This window comes from Ambystoma mexicanum, chromosome 8 (genome assembly GCF_040938575.1).
Source record: "Ambystoma mexicanum isolate Mex_15411 chromosome 8, UKY_AmexF1_1, whole genome shotgun sequence".
Classification (NCBI taxonomy): Eukaryota; Metazoa; Chordata; class Amphibia; order Caudata; family Ambystomatidae; genus Ambystoma; species Ambystoma mexicanum.
In genome coordinates, this window is record NC_090929.1 from 1,193,875,851 (window position 1) to 1,193,892,014 (window position 16,164).

Genomic DNA, 16,164 nt, shown 5'->3' on the forward strand with positions numbered 1-16,164 from the left:
CGATGTCGTTGCTCCGTGGGCAGGTGGATGGCCCTCTTCGGATCGGGCCCCGGGGCCGTGAAATGGGCAGGTGGGCCCGGGCCTCCCTATGACAGAGCGTGCCGGCAGCACCTCGGCTGTCCCGCCTCGGGTGTCCGGAGCGCCAGGCGTGGAGCCTCAGAGCGCCGTGGGCAGTGTTGGTGTGTGCCGTAATGGGAGGGGGGGCGCGCTCCCACGTCGGCCCCCCTGCAATGTCGTTGCTCCAAGGGCGGGAGGATGGCCCTCTCCGGGCCGGGCCCCGGGGCCGTGGGATGGGCCGGGGGGTCCGGGCCCCCCTATGACAGGCCGCGTCGGCGGTGTCCCGGCTGCCCCGCCTCGAGTGTCAGGAGCGCCAGGCGTGGAGCCCCAGGGCGCCGCGGGCCGCTTTGGTGTGCGATGGGAGGGGGGGCGCGCTCCCGCATCAGCCCCCCTGCAATGTCGTTGCTCCTTGGGCGGGCGGATGGCCCTCTCCGGACCGGACCCCGGGGCCGCGGGATGGACAGGGGGGGTCCGGGCCCCCCTATGACAGTGTCAGGAGCGCCAGGCGTGGAGCCCTAGGGCGCCGCGGGCTGCTTTGGTGTGCGCTGCGATGGGGAGGGGGGGCGCGATGGGGCGGGGGGGCGCGCTCCCGCATCGGCCCCCCTGCGATGTCGTTGCTCCTTGGGCGGGCGGATGGCCCTCTTCGGGTCGGGCCCCGGGGTATGACGTGCGGTAGGCCGCGTTAAGTGTCCAGGGGGGGGCGCCGCGGGCGCGCAGCCCCATGCTCCCTCGTGTGTGGCCCAGCCTGTGTGCGCTCGGCCGCCGCGCCTTCCCTCGTTGCCTCCTACGTTGCTTCGCACCAGGCCGTGGGGGAGGGGTTGCTGGTATCGCCTCGGTCCGTAGAGCTCCGCTCAGGAGCGTCGGATCGGGACCGGAGTTGGGTCCAGGTGGGGGCTACAGGTTCCCACTCCTCTTGGTGGGGGTCGCGTGGTTCATGGGACCCTCGTTCCGCTGGTGGTCCGCAGTTTACCCGGGGCTGGGTGCGAAGCTCGAAGCTCAGGCGTCCATCCTGCCTGCGCCCCCTGGTGGCCTCCAGGGCACATATATTTCAATGGCGCAGGTCAGTGAAAGGGATCACCCCACAGGTGTTAACACCCCCATAGACTGGTTTCCTAACACCAAGCATAGACTCCTGTTTTGCAGCCTCTATCAACAGGAGACTATCGTATGGGCCAACGACATAGCCTTGATAAACAAATCTTCACTTTGCCAGTGTTTAAAAATGAATGCCAGCATTGTCCTGTAAAACACTTTTTATAGTGCATGTACCCAAAGCAGATCATAAGGCCTGTCCACACAATATACCAGTGCAGTGCCATTTTATTGCTACCAGCCCATTGTGAAACAACATATTGCCATTTTACAGACATTTCTGGGCCTGGCTTTGCCCAATATATGTCAGCATTGGCCAGTTAAGCACATTTTCATGCTGGCTGCAGCAAATATTTATCAGCATTGTGCTTTAAAAATAAACTTTTATTTTGCCTTTGCCCAATTTAGACCAGCATCGTGGTATGTGTTTCCTTTGCTGTTAACGCATTGGCAGCAACACAGGTATTGATGGCACAACCTCGGCGTTGGCTATTACCCTACTACTCAGCTTGTCATGATGGTAGGGTGGAAGGAGCTCAGGGGAAGAGGAGACATAGAACATCCGCCAGGGCTGCAGCTGGAGGAAATGAGGGCAGAGAAAGAGGAGAGAGAGGGGCAGGGAACAGTGGTGAGTGGGGGAAAGGGTGGAGGAACCGACAGGTCGAGGAGGAGGATGGCCTGTCCAACCCGAACGAGCTGGAACAGTGCATGTGGCAGGGTGGGCGGTACATTAGGGTCAGGCTTCAGTATTTTAAAAAGGCGCATTAGTGAAGTTGGGAGGTGGTGGGAGAATGCTCAGGTGTGCTGGTGGCTGGTGTCCCTCCCAAGAGAAGGATCTGGGACTTTCATGCCAAAGGTTGGGGTAAGCCTTGAGCCAATGAAAATGTAGAAAGGATGAGTATGTTGTAAAGACCAGCAAATCAGGTGGTAGCGATGCTATCACATGGAGCCACCGGCAATACATTATACATTTGATTTTCACGCTATTTGTGCCCAATACATACCAGAATGGTTCTCTATAACACATGTACACCCTGCCTGTAACCAAGGCAGACCAGGAGATCCTTCAACACAATATGGAAGTGCTGCATCACTTGCATGCTGTCAGCCCGGTGACCAACAAAATATACCATCGTTGCTAAGGTTGAAAACAAATGTGCATTCTGCCTGTATCATGTTCATGTAAAATACATTTGTATGCTGCCACTAGCTCCCAATAAAAGCCAGTGCCCAACAAAATATGATCACATTTGCTTGCAAAAACCTTTTCATGCAGCCTTAGCCCAAACGAAAAATGCCAGCAGTAACTATTACACAGTATTATTATTCGCTAATTAATATTATTGGTCCCTTATTGCTGGTTCCATGTGTTAAAATCGCTCACTCAAATGCTTGCAGTCATTTAAACTTGCTTATACACACACATACAATGAAAACATGCATGCACACAATACAATGTTTCTTTTTTTCTTACACTTACTTTTCTCACAGTGGTGGTGGTCTCTTTCCCTCCAGTCTGACTCCTCTATCGGAGGCAGGCAGTGTGACGAATTGGGTTCTGCTCTGCAGGAGTACACGGATGAGTAGGGCTACAAATTCACACTTGTACAAACCAAAGTCCAGCGCAATCATAAAGGTAAAACATGGACAGTTAAGAGAGCCCTTCTCGGTAACGCAGGCAGAGGGAAGGCTATGCTCTTAAGAGCGGTGTGAATGTGATCCAGTAGCGACCCAAATATCACAGTCCAAAATAAAGGGAATGTCTTATCAAGGTTCTATAAAAACATATATAATTGAATTAAACACACCATGTGCAATAGAATGAAATAGAAACACTGTACAAAAACCGACCCCTGTGAAAGACAAAGAGGAAGCAACAGACTGGAGAAAGTAACTCTCTGAGTGTGGGTGCAGGGGTGATATACAAATACCAACCACGAAAGGATATGTCTTTCGTGAAAGAAGGTGCTGAGGTGACCTAACCAGTCTCTATGGTCCCAGTGAACAGAGGGGGTAATGTGTGGTCAACAGTACCTGGTTTCGGTTCTTGGGTGGGCTGACGATGTCGAACCAGGTGTTGGACACGGATGCAAGTGGATCAAGCTGAGTTCCGGCAATGGATGTGTGGGCCCAAGCAGCAAGCGGGTGTCGAGTAGGGGAGAACATGGTCGCTCTCTGTGGTTCGAAGGGGGAGCTTTCAACAATTCAGATCGGGCGGTCGCAGGACCGCTTCGTTTTTGGGCCAGGGCGACTCAGGATTTAGCCGCTGGAAGGGGTTGATGAGTGACACTCCAGCGGTTGGAGTCAGCGGGCAACGGTCAACAAAGTGGTGATCTTGAGGGCATTGATGTGCAGGTCAGTGAGGCAGCTGTTCGAGGACTAGCAGAGTCGAGTCATGGCTGTAACCCCTGGTCAGAGTTGGCATGTGACTCACAAGTGATTCAGAACGGGTCCCGGCGTGGCGTAAGTGAGTCGTGCCTAGCAGGTGATGGGCTAAGCTACGGCACGATGCAGCATCGAGCTGGTTCGAAGTGCAAGCAGTAGTTCAGTTTGGTGGAGGAGCGCAAAAGCCAACGCCGGTGTGACCGGTTCAGTGTGGCAGAATAGGGAGCTTTGGCTGGTCTGGCCCTCTGGCTGTGTGTGGCCCATTCAAGGGGACTTGAGGACAGGATGGTTGTAGTCACAGTCTGCTCTCCCAGATTTAGGGGATTCCAATGCAGAGTGGAAAGTCCTGGTCGACAGCAAAGGTCACTCCAAATGTGCACTGGGAGTTGATAGGCGGTGGGAGTGGAAAGGGGGCATAGCTTCCATCTGCCTTGGGTGGTTCCTTCTTTGCCTCAGGCTAAGGGCTTTGGAAAATGCAACTTTCCCAAAGAAAGTCCAGTGAGTTCTTCTCAGGTGGTTCAGAGAGAATCTTCATGTCTTGAGAAGATCTGAAAAAGGCATGGGAGACCCCTTCTTTTAAAGGCACAAGTTCCCAGGCGATTAGACTAAAGCTAGCCTGCCTTAGTGGTCCAATCCCTGCTTTTGAATGGAGTGGGTGTTGCCCTTCTGATGTCACATCCAAAGTACTTTGCTCCAGAGGAAGTGGAGGGGACAAAAAGGAGAAAGAGACATGGAGAAACAAAATGGTGGGAGTCTCATTCCATTGACAAGAGCACTCCTGCCTACTCTAATTCTGCCCCCTTCCCATCTCACTAAGAACAAAGGCCTTTAGAGATCCAGCACCCTGGTGTGTGTGTGTGCCTTTGATGTCTGGGCCCAGGTCAGTTGCCTGCTGTGTGGTTGTCCCTGGCAGAGGGTGTTACCTGTCCTGACAAAGAGATCAAAGAACAGGCTGGTCCTCCAGGTTTTTGTCCTGCCATTTGGCAGTCTACACCAGGCTGACCAGAATACACATCACCTTCCCCAGCAGAGTTGACTCACAGGAGCTGACCCATGTACGATATCAATTGCGATGTGGTGGCCCTGATCATAAGTAGTGCCATGCACTATGCCTAAACTCATACATAGCTTTATTTTAGAGTTTACCCTGCCACCAGCATTGGTTACTTAGGATCATTGTAGTTTTGATACAGTGGACATTTCCTAAGTGCCACTTCTGCGCTGCAGAGACTTGGCTGTCACTGAAGCTGTCGAATGGTCATAGCGTTACCTTAGAACCTGCTCTATGCCACGGTTAGACCAGGCTGTGCAGATCAGGCTACAGAAGCAGCAGGGAACACGCAAACTTTGCTTTTGGCATGGAGTTGACGGAAAAGGGGAGCATGGTTAGAAGATTTCCCTTTTAGAGATAGAATAATATTATTTATTAATATCAATTTAAAAAGCCAGGGCATTACACCCTTGCCAGATGGCAATTCCTCACAGGCAGTGGCAAGGGTCAGCAAGAATGGGCCAGGTGCCCTCCTTCAGCACTTTCTCTCCCTGATTTTGATACAAGCAAGGCATTTGGTCAGCATTCTGACCCTACCTCCAGCTTGACACAAGCAAGTCCTTCAATCTGCCCTATTGCATTCTTCAGCATCCATTTCACAAAGAAAGGCACTGACCTCACAGCCACTAGCGCTTGCGTCTCCTTCACGCCCTGCGCAATTCTGTGTATGAGTCGGGTTGGGGTTGTTTTGCAATGACCCCTACTCATGCACAGCTCTATGCAGAGTGACAGTGGGCAGTAGTCTTTACATTTGCAAAGAATAAAACTCTCTGATTCATGGAATTATTTGCACGTAAAACGCACATTTGTGTGCCATTCTGCCCGAAAATCCCTGTTTGAGGTATGGGGATTTTCGGGAAGAATGGCGCGCAAATGTGCGTTTTACGTGCAAATAATTCCATGAATCAGGGGCTAAATATTGTTTGATTCTTTGAAAATATGTGGATTCTGCACTGCAAAATCCTTTTGCTTTGCGGAGCGAGTAGGAGACACTCGGTTCGTAATCCAATCGGAAGGTGCTGCACAACCAGTGGTCGAAGTGAGCGGGAACGGTCGGGAGCAGAGTTCCACTACTTTTTGCAACCATTTTCACCGTTCCAGACCTGTTCTTTGTGAAGTTAAAGCACACTTCTCCACTTTACCACCCAACAGCAATTACATCTAAACTGAAATATGTTTCAACTCAATTGGCTGTCAAGCAGCATGACTGCAACCCTTGAAAGATGGGTTGCAGGTTGCTCCCCGCATGGTCCGAGTTCCACTACTTTTTTTGGTACACTTCAACCACTGTGCAGAACTGAGAAGGTACACAAAATAAGAAGCCAAAACTTGTCGGCCCATACCAGGCAAGCCTCCACTTTAACTGCCACCTCATCTGAAAAGATAGTTTTACTTACGCCCGCAGTCAGGTGACTGCCACTGCCATACACACTTGCAACAGTCTGCAATGCTGGGGTTAGTGTACGGATTCAGCAAATGTGGAACGTTAGTGGACCCTGGTCAACGTGAATAAGAGGAGTGTTCGTTACATTGAGCCAGCAACACACCTGTAAAATAAAGTGTGTGCAGCTGGAACACTACAATTAAAAACGTAATTCCTGTTTGGCACAGGTGAGTGCAATAGCAGAGACAACTGGTGCTGTCCAGACAGGGTGTTCTCTGCATTTTCTTTCACGATAGTTGGCGTACAGCACTAATAATGCTGCTTCAATCATCCATACCCAGTGCAGTTATAAGGTTGTGTATGGAATAAGGGTCACTGCAAAGCTGTGTTGAGTGAATGGAATACATAATTTGCACCAATTTGCAAAATATTTTTATTTCTTCTTACTAAGTAGACTTTGTTGCTTTTATAAATTTCTTGTAGTCATGAAAATCATGGTTTACCCTTTTCTAAGCAAATAAGGCATTTTGTAAAATTACAAGCACAGATTGAAGAATTGGCGCAAATTTTGGATTCCATTCACTCAACATAATTTCACTTATCTATTGGGCAGCCTTAATAGCAAGATTCAATTTTTGCTATCTTTTCATGCTTTTTCTCATTCAATCATTATTACAAAAACAGCTAACAAGAAGGACTCGCAAACGGTTGCTACAAGGCTGCAAATCCTCACCTCACTGCGAAGCTGACTTGGTTGCTTCGCTTGCTTTAATCAGTCAGTCTGTAAAGTTTTTTATTTATTAACTACAAAAGATCACCTGAAATTCAGAAAACTACTTAAAGCGTGGCTCTTTGCATCAGAATCCAAAGGGAACGACCAGGAAAAGCAAAGCTGGAAATAGAACTCACCACCACAAACTTAGATTGAAAAAACAAGACATGGAGAAAGCAAAAGAAAGAACTTATCCCTACAATACCCCACTCTAATCAATACCCTGGAAACAGGACCTCCAGATACAAACCGGGGGAGCATTAACCAAAACAGGCAAAGCAAGAGGCCTTAGGGCACCCGATCCCCGCTAGGTAGGGATCTTGCACAAGAAACCCAGGGAGGCACCCAAAATCCCTAACTTAATCATCTCTAGCCCGGGGGCGGGAGAGGCCGTCGCAATCTCTCATGCCCACATATCGCAAGAAAGGTACAGAGGAAAGCCACCACCCTACGGAGTTCCTGTCGATTAAACTGCAACATAATATCCAACACACCGGACGGACAGAGATGATGAGCACAAAAGTCCAAAGCAACAAGGTAAGAAAAATCCTCACTAACCCAACTCTAAAACCTCAATTTCCACATACACTTCTCTAATGCAAACACACACAAACCACATCTCTGCACAGCAGTCAGCACACACTTCAACACGCTGCAACAACAAACAATCAACATATAGCCATGCACAACAGCACACAGGAATTGTACCGACACAAAAACACACCTAAGCTCAGCGAACATTGCAAACCGAACTGAGGCTGTTAAAAGGATATCACAACTCTCACTCTACCTATTCCTGCAAAATCCTACTAATCCCCTCCCCTCCCTCCTCACTTGCCTTTCAGATCCGCCAGATTGCTAGGGGGACCAATCCGATGTTGATAGTGTGCGGTACAAGTGCCCTTTAACATTAACATGTATTATTCATTTACAATGCGCCCCCTGCAACACACACATTGCTTGGAAGCGTTACCTCCGCAGGGTGGGTGTGGGGTCTTACTGAATTTTGGCATGCTGACAGCTGTAGACAGATTTGGGGAGTTGGTTGTATGTTTTTTGAGGTACTGCTCAGACGGGCCCTTTGCAAATTTTGAGCATCTGCTCAGTGGGAACCTTAACGTGACCTTATTAGATAACTCAGGGGTCTTTACCTTTAGTCCTTCAGAAGATTTGGACTACAACACTCATCAGCCTTAGCCAGCCCAGGCAATGGGTGAAGCGGTGGTCCAAAACATATGTAGAGAAAAAAGTTCCAGACCCCTGAGGACTCTGATGATGAGGCTTTGCTAAATAAATCCTGGTGTAACTTAACTAAAGCTGCGGTTTTAACGTTGGTTTTACCATCAGTAGTAATAACATGCGGGTTACAAGACCCAGGTCCCCCAAGCACCTCCTGACATGGGATGCCCACTTCCGACTCATGCCCCCTTCCTAAAATAACACACCCTGCAGTGCTTCTCTGTATTTAAGGAGATTTGTGTTGGTCCACAACCGGACCCAATTGAGGGCTGGGCGCAGCGTGCAAATAGATTCTATTCCTTGCATGCTAGTCTCTAAACATACTGGTATACTCAGGGAGCAGATTGGCAATCCCATTACATTTTTCAAATACTTATTTTCAGCAACTGCCAGAGTATGTATATTCATCTGCCCCCAGAGCTCTGCTTCATACATTGCAGCTGGCCGTGCCTGAGCTTTTTATGCTTCAAGTGAAACACGGACGGCCACATTTCCATGTTCCTCAGTCAACCTGGGAAGTTTTCCACTGGACCTCGCCAATGTTAACCTGGGCTTCTCAAGCTGCATCGACCAGCCACAGGTTGCCATTACTCTTGCCCCAAGGTAATCATATGATGCCACTTGTTCAATCACCCCTTCGTCCATCCCCAATCTAAATTCCTTGTGTTTCCTTCTGCCATTGGTGTTAAATATCATAGTTCCTGAGCTTACAAGGTGCATACCGCTTTCTTTGGCACCTGTCTATTCTAATGTAGAAATCTGACAAGCCGCAGCAGGAAACTGTTTGTGAGTAGTTCTCCGATTCTTAGAGCCCGCAAGGACTGCCAAGTCATGCATATTTACTGGAAAGCAGCACACATCACTTAACATTCATTAGCACGTGCAGATCATTATTGACCTCGTCTGAGTCAACCAGAATGTTTAGAGTGCAGTCAATAACTACTGGTATTGACTGCATTCTGAACATTCTGCCTTCAGAACCAGACAGTAACAATGCAATTTCCAGGCAAGATTTTTTTTATCAACAAGACACTTCCTCTGTGGGAGGACCTTTTTGGCTGCAACATGCTATTTAACACACGAAAGAGAAAGCTAAAACAATATACATCTCATATGGAAACCGTTTACTTATACATTACAACTAAGGTATGGTCATGTTAAATCTGTTCCAGTTTAACCAAGCTGCAGTTAAAATGCTTAACGTATAAAGGCGACCATGTTATTTAAATGCTACAAAATAAAACCACATTCAATATACTTTCTCCGTTTGTCTATTTGTATTTACTTTACTCACTCTTAAAGTTACATGTTTTACTTCACCACTAAAATTCCAAAACATGAATTGCTACTGTCACCTAATAGCTAACAGCCTTACACCTCTGGAGGGGTGATTGTTGCTTGGGACAATGACCCTTCCCCAATTTATGGGGCTTGGCTTTGCATGTGATAACAAGCCCTCCCTCAGTCTATTAGACTACATCATTGGACCTATTCCTACAGTTGGACAAAATCAACGATTGCCAATCTTACCGCTATTAGAGGATATGATAGGTTATTTATAGCGCACTTAATACCCAAAGGTTTCTAAGTAGAGATCCGGGGATCGAACCTGTGTTGCTCCGTGTCGTCTTGCTTCCAAGGCGAGCACGCTGCCACTGAGCTATCCTCCCGAGATACATGGATAGCAATTATACTGCTCTGGGACATTTTAAAAATGAATCGCGGCGCCCACAGCATTTCTGGCGACATTAACATAGCTATCTTGAAATAGTTCTTCTGGAGTCTGGGAACTGTTTAAGGTGATTATTTTGGGGGCATTTCAGCCATGTATAGGTTATATGCAGCATATCCAGCGCCTTGAGATCATACCAGTGGTACATAAGGCGCTATACAAATGCAAAGTAACATAACATAACATATATGACTAGGATATCTCAGCATTTTATGATTTGGAGGACATTTTATGGGTGACGAGAGTGCACAATTTTAATGCCTTAACGGGCAAAAGCTGCTTTAGCAATGCACACTTTTGTTCTTTCATTTGAAAATTTTATGCAAACGAAAGAAATCAGGATAAATGTACTAGCTCCCGGAAAAGAAATGTCTTCACATACTTACAGTACATTTCCCATTCTGCTCCTTTGCCTTCATGCATAACAGGGATCTCACTCTACCCCTCTAAAACTGTGTCTCCTGATGACTAGTGTCGAGTGCACTTCCCAGATGTCCCCTGACTTGGCTTGGGTGCATAGGGTGAAGCCCACCATGTCAAGAAGCTAGACTTCAGCACTGCACCGATGTCAAAACATGCCTTCACCCTGATCACTCAGACCGATTCTGGGAGAAGTCCATCATTTTAGAATAAGGTAGAACATAGCATGGTCCTTTCCTCTGAAAGTCCTTTTACGCATATGCAATCTATATGAGACTTCATCGGAAGACATGGCCGAAACTCCACTTGTACGTAGACGAGTTGCAGTTCTTCTGCCATGGGCCAGGAGCAGCCTGTGTACTCTTGGCCAGTATTTAGTGGAATGGAGAAGCAGCCTGTGTACTCTTGGCCAGTATTTGGTGGAATGGAGAAGCAGCCTGTGTACTCTTGGCCAGTATTTGGTGGAATGTAGAAGCAGCCTGTGTACTCTTGGCCAGTATTTGGTGGAATGGAGAAGCAGGCTGTACGTCTGAGGATAGTTTAGAAGATTCTGTCCCTTCCTAGGGGCATTGTGTGGATTCACCGATATTACCTTAAAACCTACCCTTTGCCATCTTACTGGTCAAGTGAATATCATTCTACGGTCCCAAAAATGTACTGCTGCAGATCAAAGGCTGAAACTAAAAGTGGTTTGGGGTTACGGATGCTAATTTGGAATGACAATAATATCCCCAACTACTTCTTATGGTATGTTACATCATATTATGCTGTATACTCCCACAGATTGCAAACCAGATACATATCAACTTTATTTTAAGTTTGCATTTAAAAAGATCCTTTGACATTCTGAGAAAATATGACATTTTGCAAGAAAGTAAGGTGGTATGCATACATCCTCATCTTTTTTTCCTGCCTTCATTTTTGATGAGGCTGGCATGTGAAAAACAAAAACATACACAAGTACAGTCAGGGCTTTAAGTGGGGTAGTCTCCAAATATTGGCCTTGAGCCATGGCTCTGCCAGGGCTCTCGAACGGACCTCCCTTACAAACCTCCTTTAAAGATATGAGTCAATACTGCTCTTTGACAGTAGATGCCACCTTGAGTAATGTTTAGAATCATAACATCAGTTAAAAACATTTAAAATGAGGTACTTTTCAAACAGGAAAAGGAAATGATAAGGGAATACATTTGTTTGATGTTTGCCACCTATTGTATTAACATATGATTTGAATGCCTTTAACTAGTATGTACGACTAATGGATTTCTTTAAAAAGAACTGTGGAATTGCATGGTGTATTGAGCCCTTTTGAGTTGATGTTCTGTTTCATATTTGAATATATTTATTTTGGTCAACATCTTTACACACATTAACCATATTTAAATACATCTTTTAAACCAGAAATGAGTCCCTATCATTGCACATGTGTAAACGTGATTGGCTCGGTTAGGTCACTCCTTTAATTACACAGGCCACTCCTCTTTTAAAGCTTTATTAGCTACTTGGGATTTGATGCTGTACAATATCGTTTTTAGGCCCCGCCCCCAAATATTGTATCACAACGCATTAGATCCTCACTTCAATTTATTATCCCACCTAGTACAGTTCACGGGACATGGGCCATAGCAAAGTCAAGCAAAACAATATGCGTGTCTATGGTCGTAGACGCCAGCGTTTCCTTACAACGACGCGTTTTTACCTTTGCGTACGGGGAGATGAAGCTTGTGATGCAAACAAGACCGGCTTCAGCAAACAGCCTCGCCACCTCAGCGATACGTCGGATGTTTTCCTCGCGATCAGTCGATGAAAAGCCCAGGTTCTTGTTTAAGCCATGACGGATATTATCCCCATCGAGAGAGTAGCATGGGATAGCATGGGTCACCAGATATTCTTCCAGGGCGAATCCAAGCGTGGTTTTACCGGCACCAGAAAGACCTGTAGGGAAGAAAGTCCAAGAACATTTGCAAATATTTCTATTTATTCATTTTTATAAGCCTCTTGGACAGAAAAGTGACAAAACCAAGCGTGCCTGTGTGTGTTTGCACAGTGAGATATTTGTGTGTCAACATACGGGCAAAAATAGCATCTATTCCAATTCTGCAAAGATGGCTTCCTGCACCGGATTGCAACATACTATTTTAATTGACAGTGGGTGAAAAAAAGTCCACAGTGGTGTACAGTATAACAGAAACATTCTCCACCATCTTCCAAACAATAAACACCATTTTAGCCCTTCATCGGTTTTTCAATCCCAGAATCAATGCAGGCACACTTTCTTTTTTTATTTTAACCGCTTTATTGAAACACAAAACAAAGTTATCCAGCGTTTACAAACTTTAGATAACATGACAGTATCTAACCACTAACCTAAGCTTGTGTCAAAGGAAGACATAGAACACATTAACCATATGTGCAACTATCAGTGCTTAAAATGCTTATATAAAAACGGTTTTATTGCAATTCAGAACTCGAAGCAAATTAATTGCTGGTCCTAGAACGGGCAGTCCCATTTTGAAAGAAAACCAGTATAATGCCTTTTCACCTAGGGCAGTGTCATATGAACCTGAAGCGAAGAAAGGCCACTCTCAAATAAATTACCAGTCTGAGGTGGATTTTCATGGAATCTTGCATAGCCAGACTGTCTGCTTATGCCTTGTTCCTGTGTGCAAACTCCTGATGAATTGGAACATTGGTGGCTGTAAGTGCTTTATCATTATGAGTGGTTCCTATAAACTGTTATCAATGTTGGTACCTTTAATTGGACAGGGAACATACTGGAGAGATAACCTTAGGAAACCCTTGGAGAAGCTGGTCTTCCCCCGACTTTCGCAGCATACAGAAATTGTTGGTTGCCTGCATGATCATCAATCTGGATTCTGAGCATCCAGAGGCATGGAAACCGCTCTTCTGAACACCTGTGACAAACTGTTCGCACTTCTTGATTCTAAGTCTCCTGCCGTTCACATTCTACTTGATCTCTCCTCTGCATTTGACCCAGTCAACCACTCCATCCTCATAAAACAGCGCCACGATACCCTAGGTATCTCAGAGAGGGCACTGGTCTGGTTTACCTCCTTCCTCAATGGCCGTACCTCCCAGATTATCCTGGGCTCTTTCTCCTCTCCCGCCTCTATCTCCACCTGTGGCATCCCCCGGGGCTCAAACCTTGTTTTATGGATCTTTAACATCTATCTTGCTCTGCGTGCACACCTAATTTCCATTTACTCCCCTTACTTCCAGTGTTGTGCAGATGACACAAAACTCTTCCTCAAACTTCCCTCTGATCCTCTCCTTACTTTCTCCATCATTCCTGACTGCCTATCTGTCATCCAGTCCTGGTGTTCCTCCAATGATATCTGCCTCAATCTCAGCAAGACTTATCCTTCCCATTGGGACTCCTGCACCCTCTTTCTTCCCCTCACTCTGGCCACCCTCTCACTCTTCTCCTTCATCTGAAGCCAAAAACCTTGGAGTCGTCTTCGACTCCTCTCTTTTCTTCCTCCCTCATACCCAGGACCTTGCCAAGAATGCCCACTTCCAACTCCACTTCCTCAAAGGAATTCTTCCTTTCCTCACTTTTCACCAGTAGCTCAATGTCTCTAGAGCCCTGGAATTCTCTCCAGCTAATCCAGAATATGGCTGCAAGACTTATCCTTGGCCTCAAGCCCAGGGGCCGCATCTCTCCAGCCCTAAAAACTCTCCACTGGCTTCCGGTTGCTGCAAGGATCAAATTAAAATCCCTCTGCATCACCCATAAAGCTGTCTGGGGCCGGGGACCACACTATCTACAACTTGCTCTAACTAAATACACTCCCTCCAGATCTTTATCTTCCTCCCTCACCATCTCTGCATGTCAAGCGATTCAATAAACAGCCAGCTGGTGACCAATCTCTTTCCTCGGCTGGCTCCCTCCCATGGAACAGCATCCCCCTTCCTCTTTGTCTTGAGCCGGATCTTCTCAAATTCCTTTTCACCTCCTCCTTCCCCATCTCCCTCCCATGCCAGACCCCACAGTCGCTGAGATAGGTGATCAGGGCCCTTATGTGTCTACCTGGGTCCTGGCCTCCCACCCCCAATCGCCTTCAGCATCCTCCCACTCCCAGCACTTGCCTTTGGGCACCCACTGGCCTGTGCTATCACAGCCCTGCACTTATTTATTGGCAGTTGACCATTTTTACCTAGTGATCTCTGCCAGTCACTTAACAGTTGCTTGGAACTCACTCCCTAGCATTTCCCTCCGTGTTACTCCTAGATCTTACCCACCCCTTCCTCATCCCTCTCTCTCTCTGCACTTGCACATTCTGAATGCTCACAAGGCCGAGTAGGACCGCCTCTCTCTATCATTGTTATATTTGCCTTTCATTCCCATGTTCCCTCCCTGTTGCACCGTGGGCGCTTTGAAACAAAATGTACTTGTTTGTTTGTTTGTTTTATTATTTGTAATACACCGTCATACCCTCGGGTAACTGTGCGCAGCATTTACATGAGATTGCGAAACTTGGTTACAACAGAAACAGGATATGTAGCATACAGTAACAACAGGAATATATACATATATACAAGTAAGCATCAATGGGTACAATAAGCATGAGTCTGATAGACTAGGCAGCTGGCTATGAAGGAGGCCTACGTTTTCAACCATAAAATGACCTTAGCTCGGAAGTTCTGATAGTGCAAGTCTATTCTGAGGGGTGGTGGTGGGGAGTTGCACAGTTTTGCTGCTTTGACTGGGAAGCTATTACCCCCTATGGTGGAGCGTTTAAAGTTGGGGACAGAAAGGCAGTCTTTATATAATATTCTTGTTGGTCTCAGGGAGGTCTGTCTATGGAATCTGTCGATAAGATAGATGGGTGCAGCATTGTTGAGCAGTTTTGTGTGTAAGTGAGGCAGTTTTTAGGAGAATTTTGTCATTGACAGTGAGCCAATTGTACTGTTGACGATATGCTGTGATATGCTCTCTTCTAGAGATGCCCAGTGCCACTCTAAGAGCGTTGTTCTGGAGGGTTTGGAGTTTGCTGGTAATAGCTTTGGTGGACCCAAGACAGAGAGTGTTGCAGTAGTCCAGGCGGGATAGTATGAGGGCTCTGGCAAGGGTCAAACAGCTGGTGTCAGACAGGAAAGGTTTCGCTGCACGGATCAATTTACAGGTGTGGGCTGTTGAGGAGGCTAGAGATTTCACCTGTTTGAGGAAGGAGAAGGTGGAGCCCAGCTAAAAACCTAAGGTTTTGACCTCTTGTCCCACCTTAATGCAGTTGCCATTGATCATAAAGGAGCAGTAGGCAGAACCAGGTTTCTTGAGACTAGTGGTAGTACCCAGAATTATGAGTTCAGTTTTATCATCATTCAGGCATAGTCTCCATGCCTGGATGATGATGTACACTCTATTCACGAAGGCCAAATCCTTTCCATAATCTCCAGAAAGCGGAAGGAGGATCTGGGTATCATCCACGTAATTAGTGTCGGTGATACCGAGATGATCCAAATCATCGAAAAGGGGCTTGGTAAATATGTTGTACAAGGTGGGGGAGACACAGGAGCCCTGTGGCACGCCACAGGTGATGGGAATGGGGTCTGCTGCAGCTGTGGGTGAAAAGACCCTCATAGTTCTGCCGTTGACGAATGATTTAATCCATGCAATGGCCTCAACAGAAAAGTGGGCTGATGTATGTAAGTGAGTGCATAGGACAGAGTGGTCGACTAGGTCAAATGCTGCGGAGAGGTCTAGGAGGAGGAGTAGGGCAGCTGGGCTATTATCTCTAAACTTGTCGATCTGGGCTTTAAGGTCAATGAGGGCAGTCTCGGTCCCATGTTGAGGATGGAAGCCTGATTGCCTAGCTCCGAGTAGGTGGTGTTCTTCCAGATACTTCTGTATTTGCATGTATGCAACCTTATCCAGTATTTTTAGAAGAAATAGCAGTCGTTATGGGCCTGTAGTTTGTGGGCATGGCTGGGTCGAGTGTAGGCTTTTTTAGTAATGGCAATACCCAAGATTGTTTTAGGTTGGTGGGGATGGAACCAGTGGAGAAGGAGGC

At 47.0% G+C, this 16,164-nt stretch overlaps 1 protein-coding gene across 2 annotated transcripts in view; it reads right to left on the minus strand.

Moving 5' to 3' along the window:
* The window catches only part of PAPSS2 (3'-phosphoadenosine 5'-phosphosulfate synthase 2), a 321,644-nt gene that overhangs the window by 144,431 nt on the left and 161,049 nt on the right, over positions 1 to 16,164 (minus strand). For both annotated transcript variants that reach the window (XM_069611292.1, XM_069611291.1), the window contains exon 3: positions 11,832 to 12,067. In XM_069611292.1, coding sequence (XP_069467393.1) covers positions 11,832 to 12,067 — 236 coding nt within the window. The remainder of the gene's footprint in view (positions 1 to 11,831; positions 12,068 to 16,164) is intronic.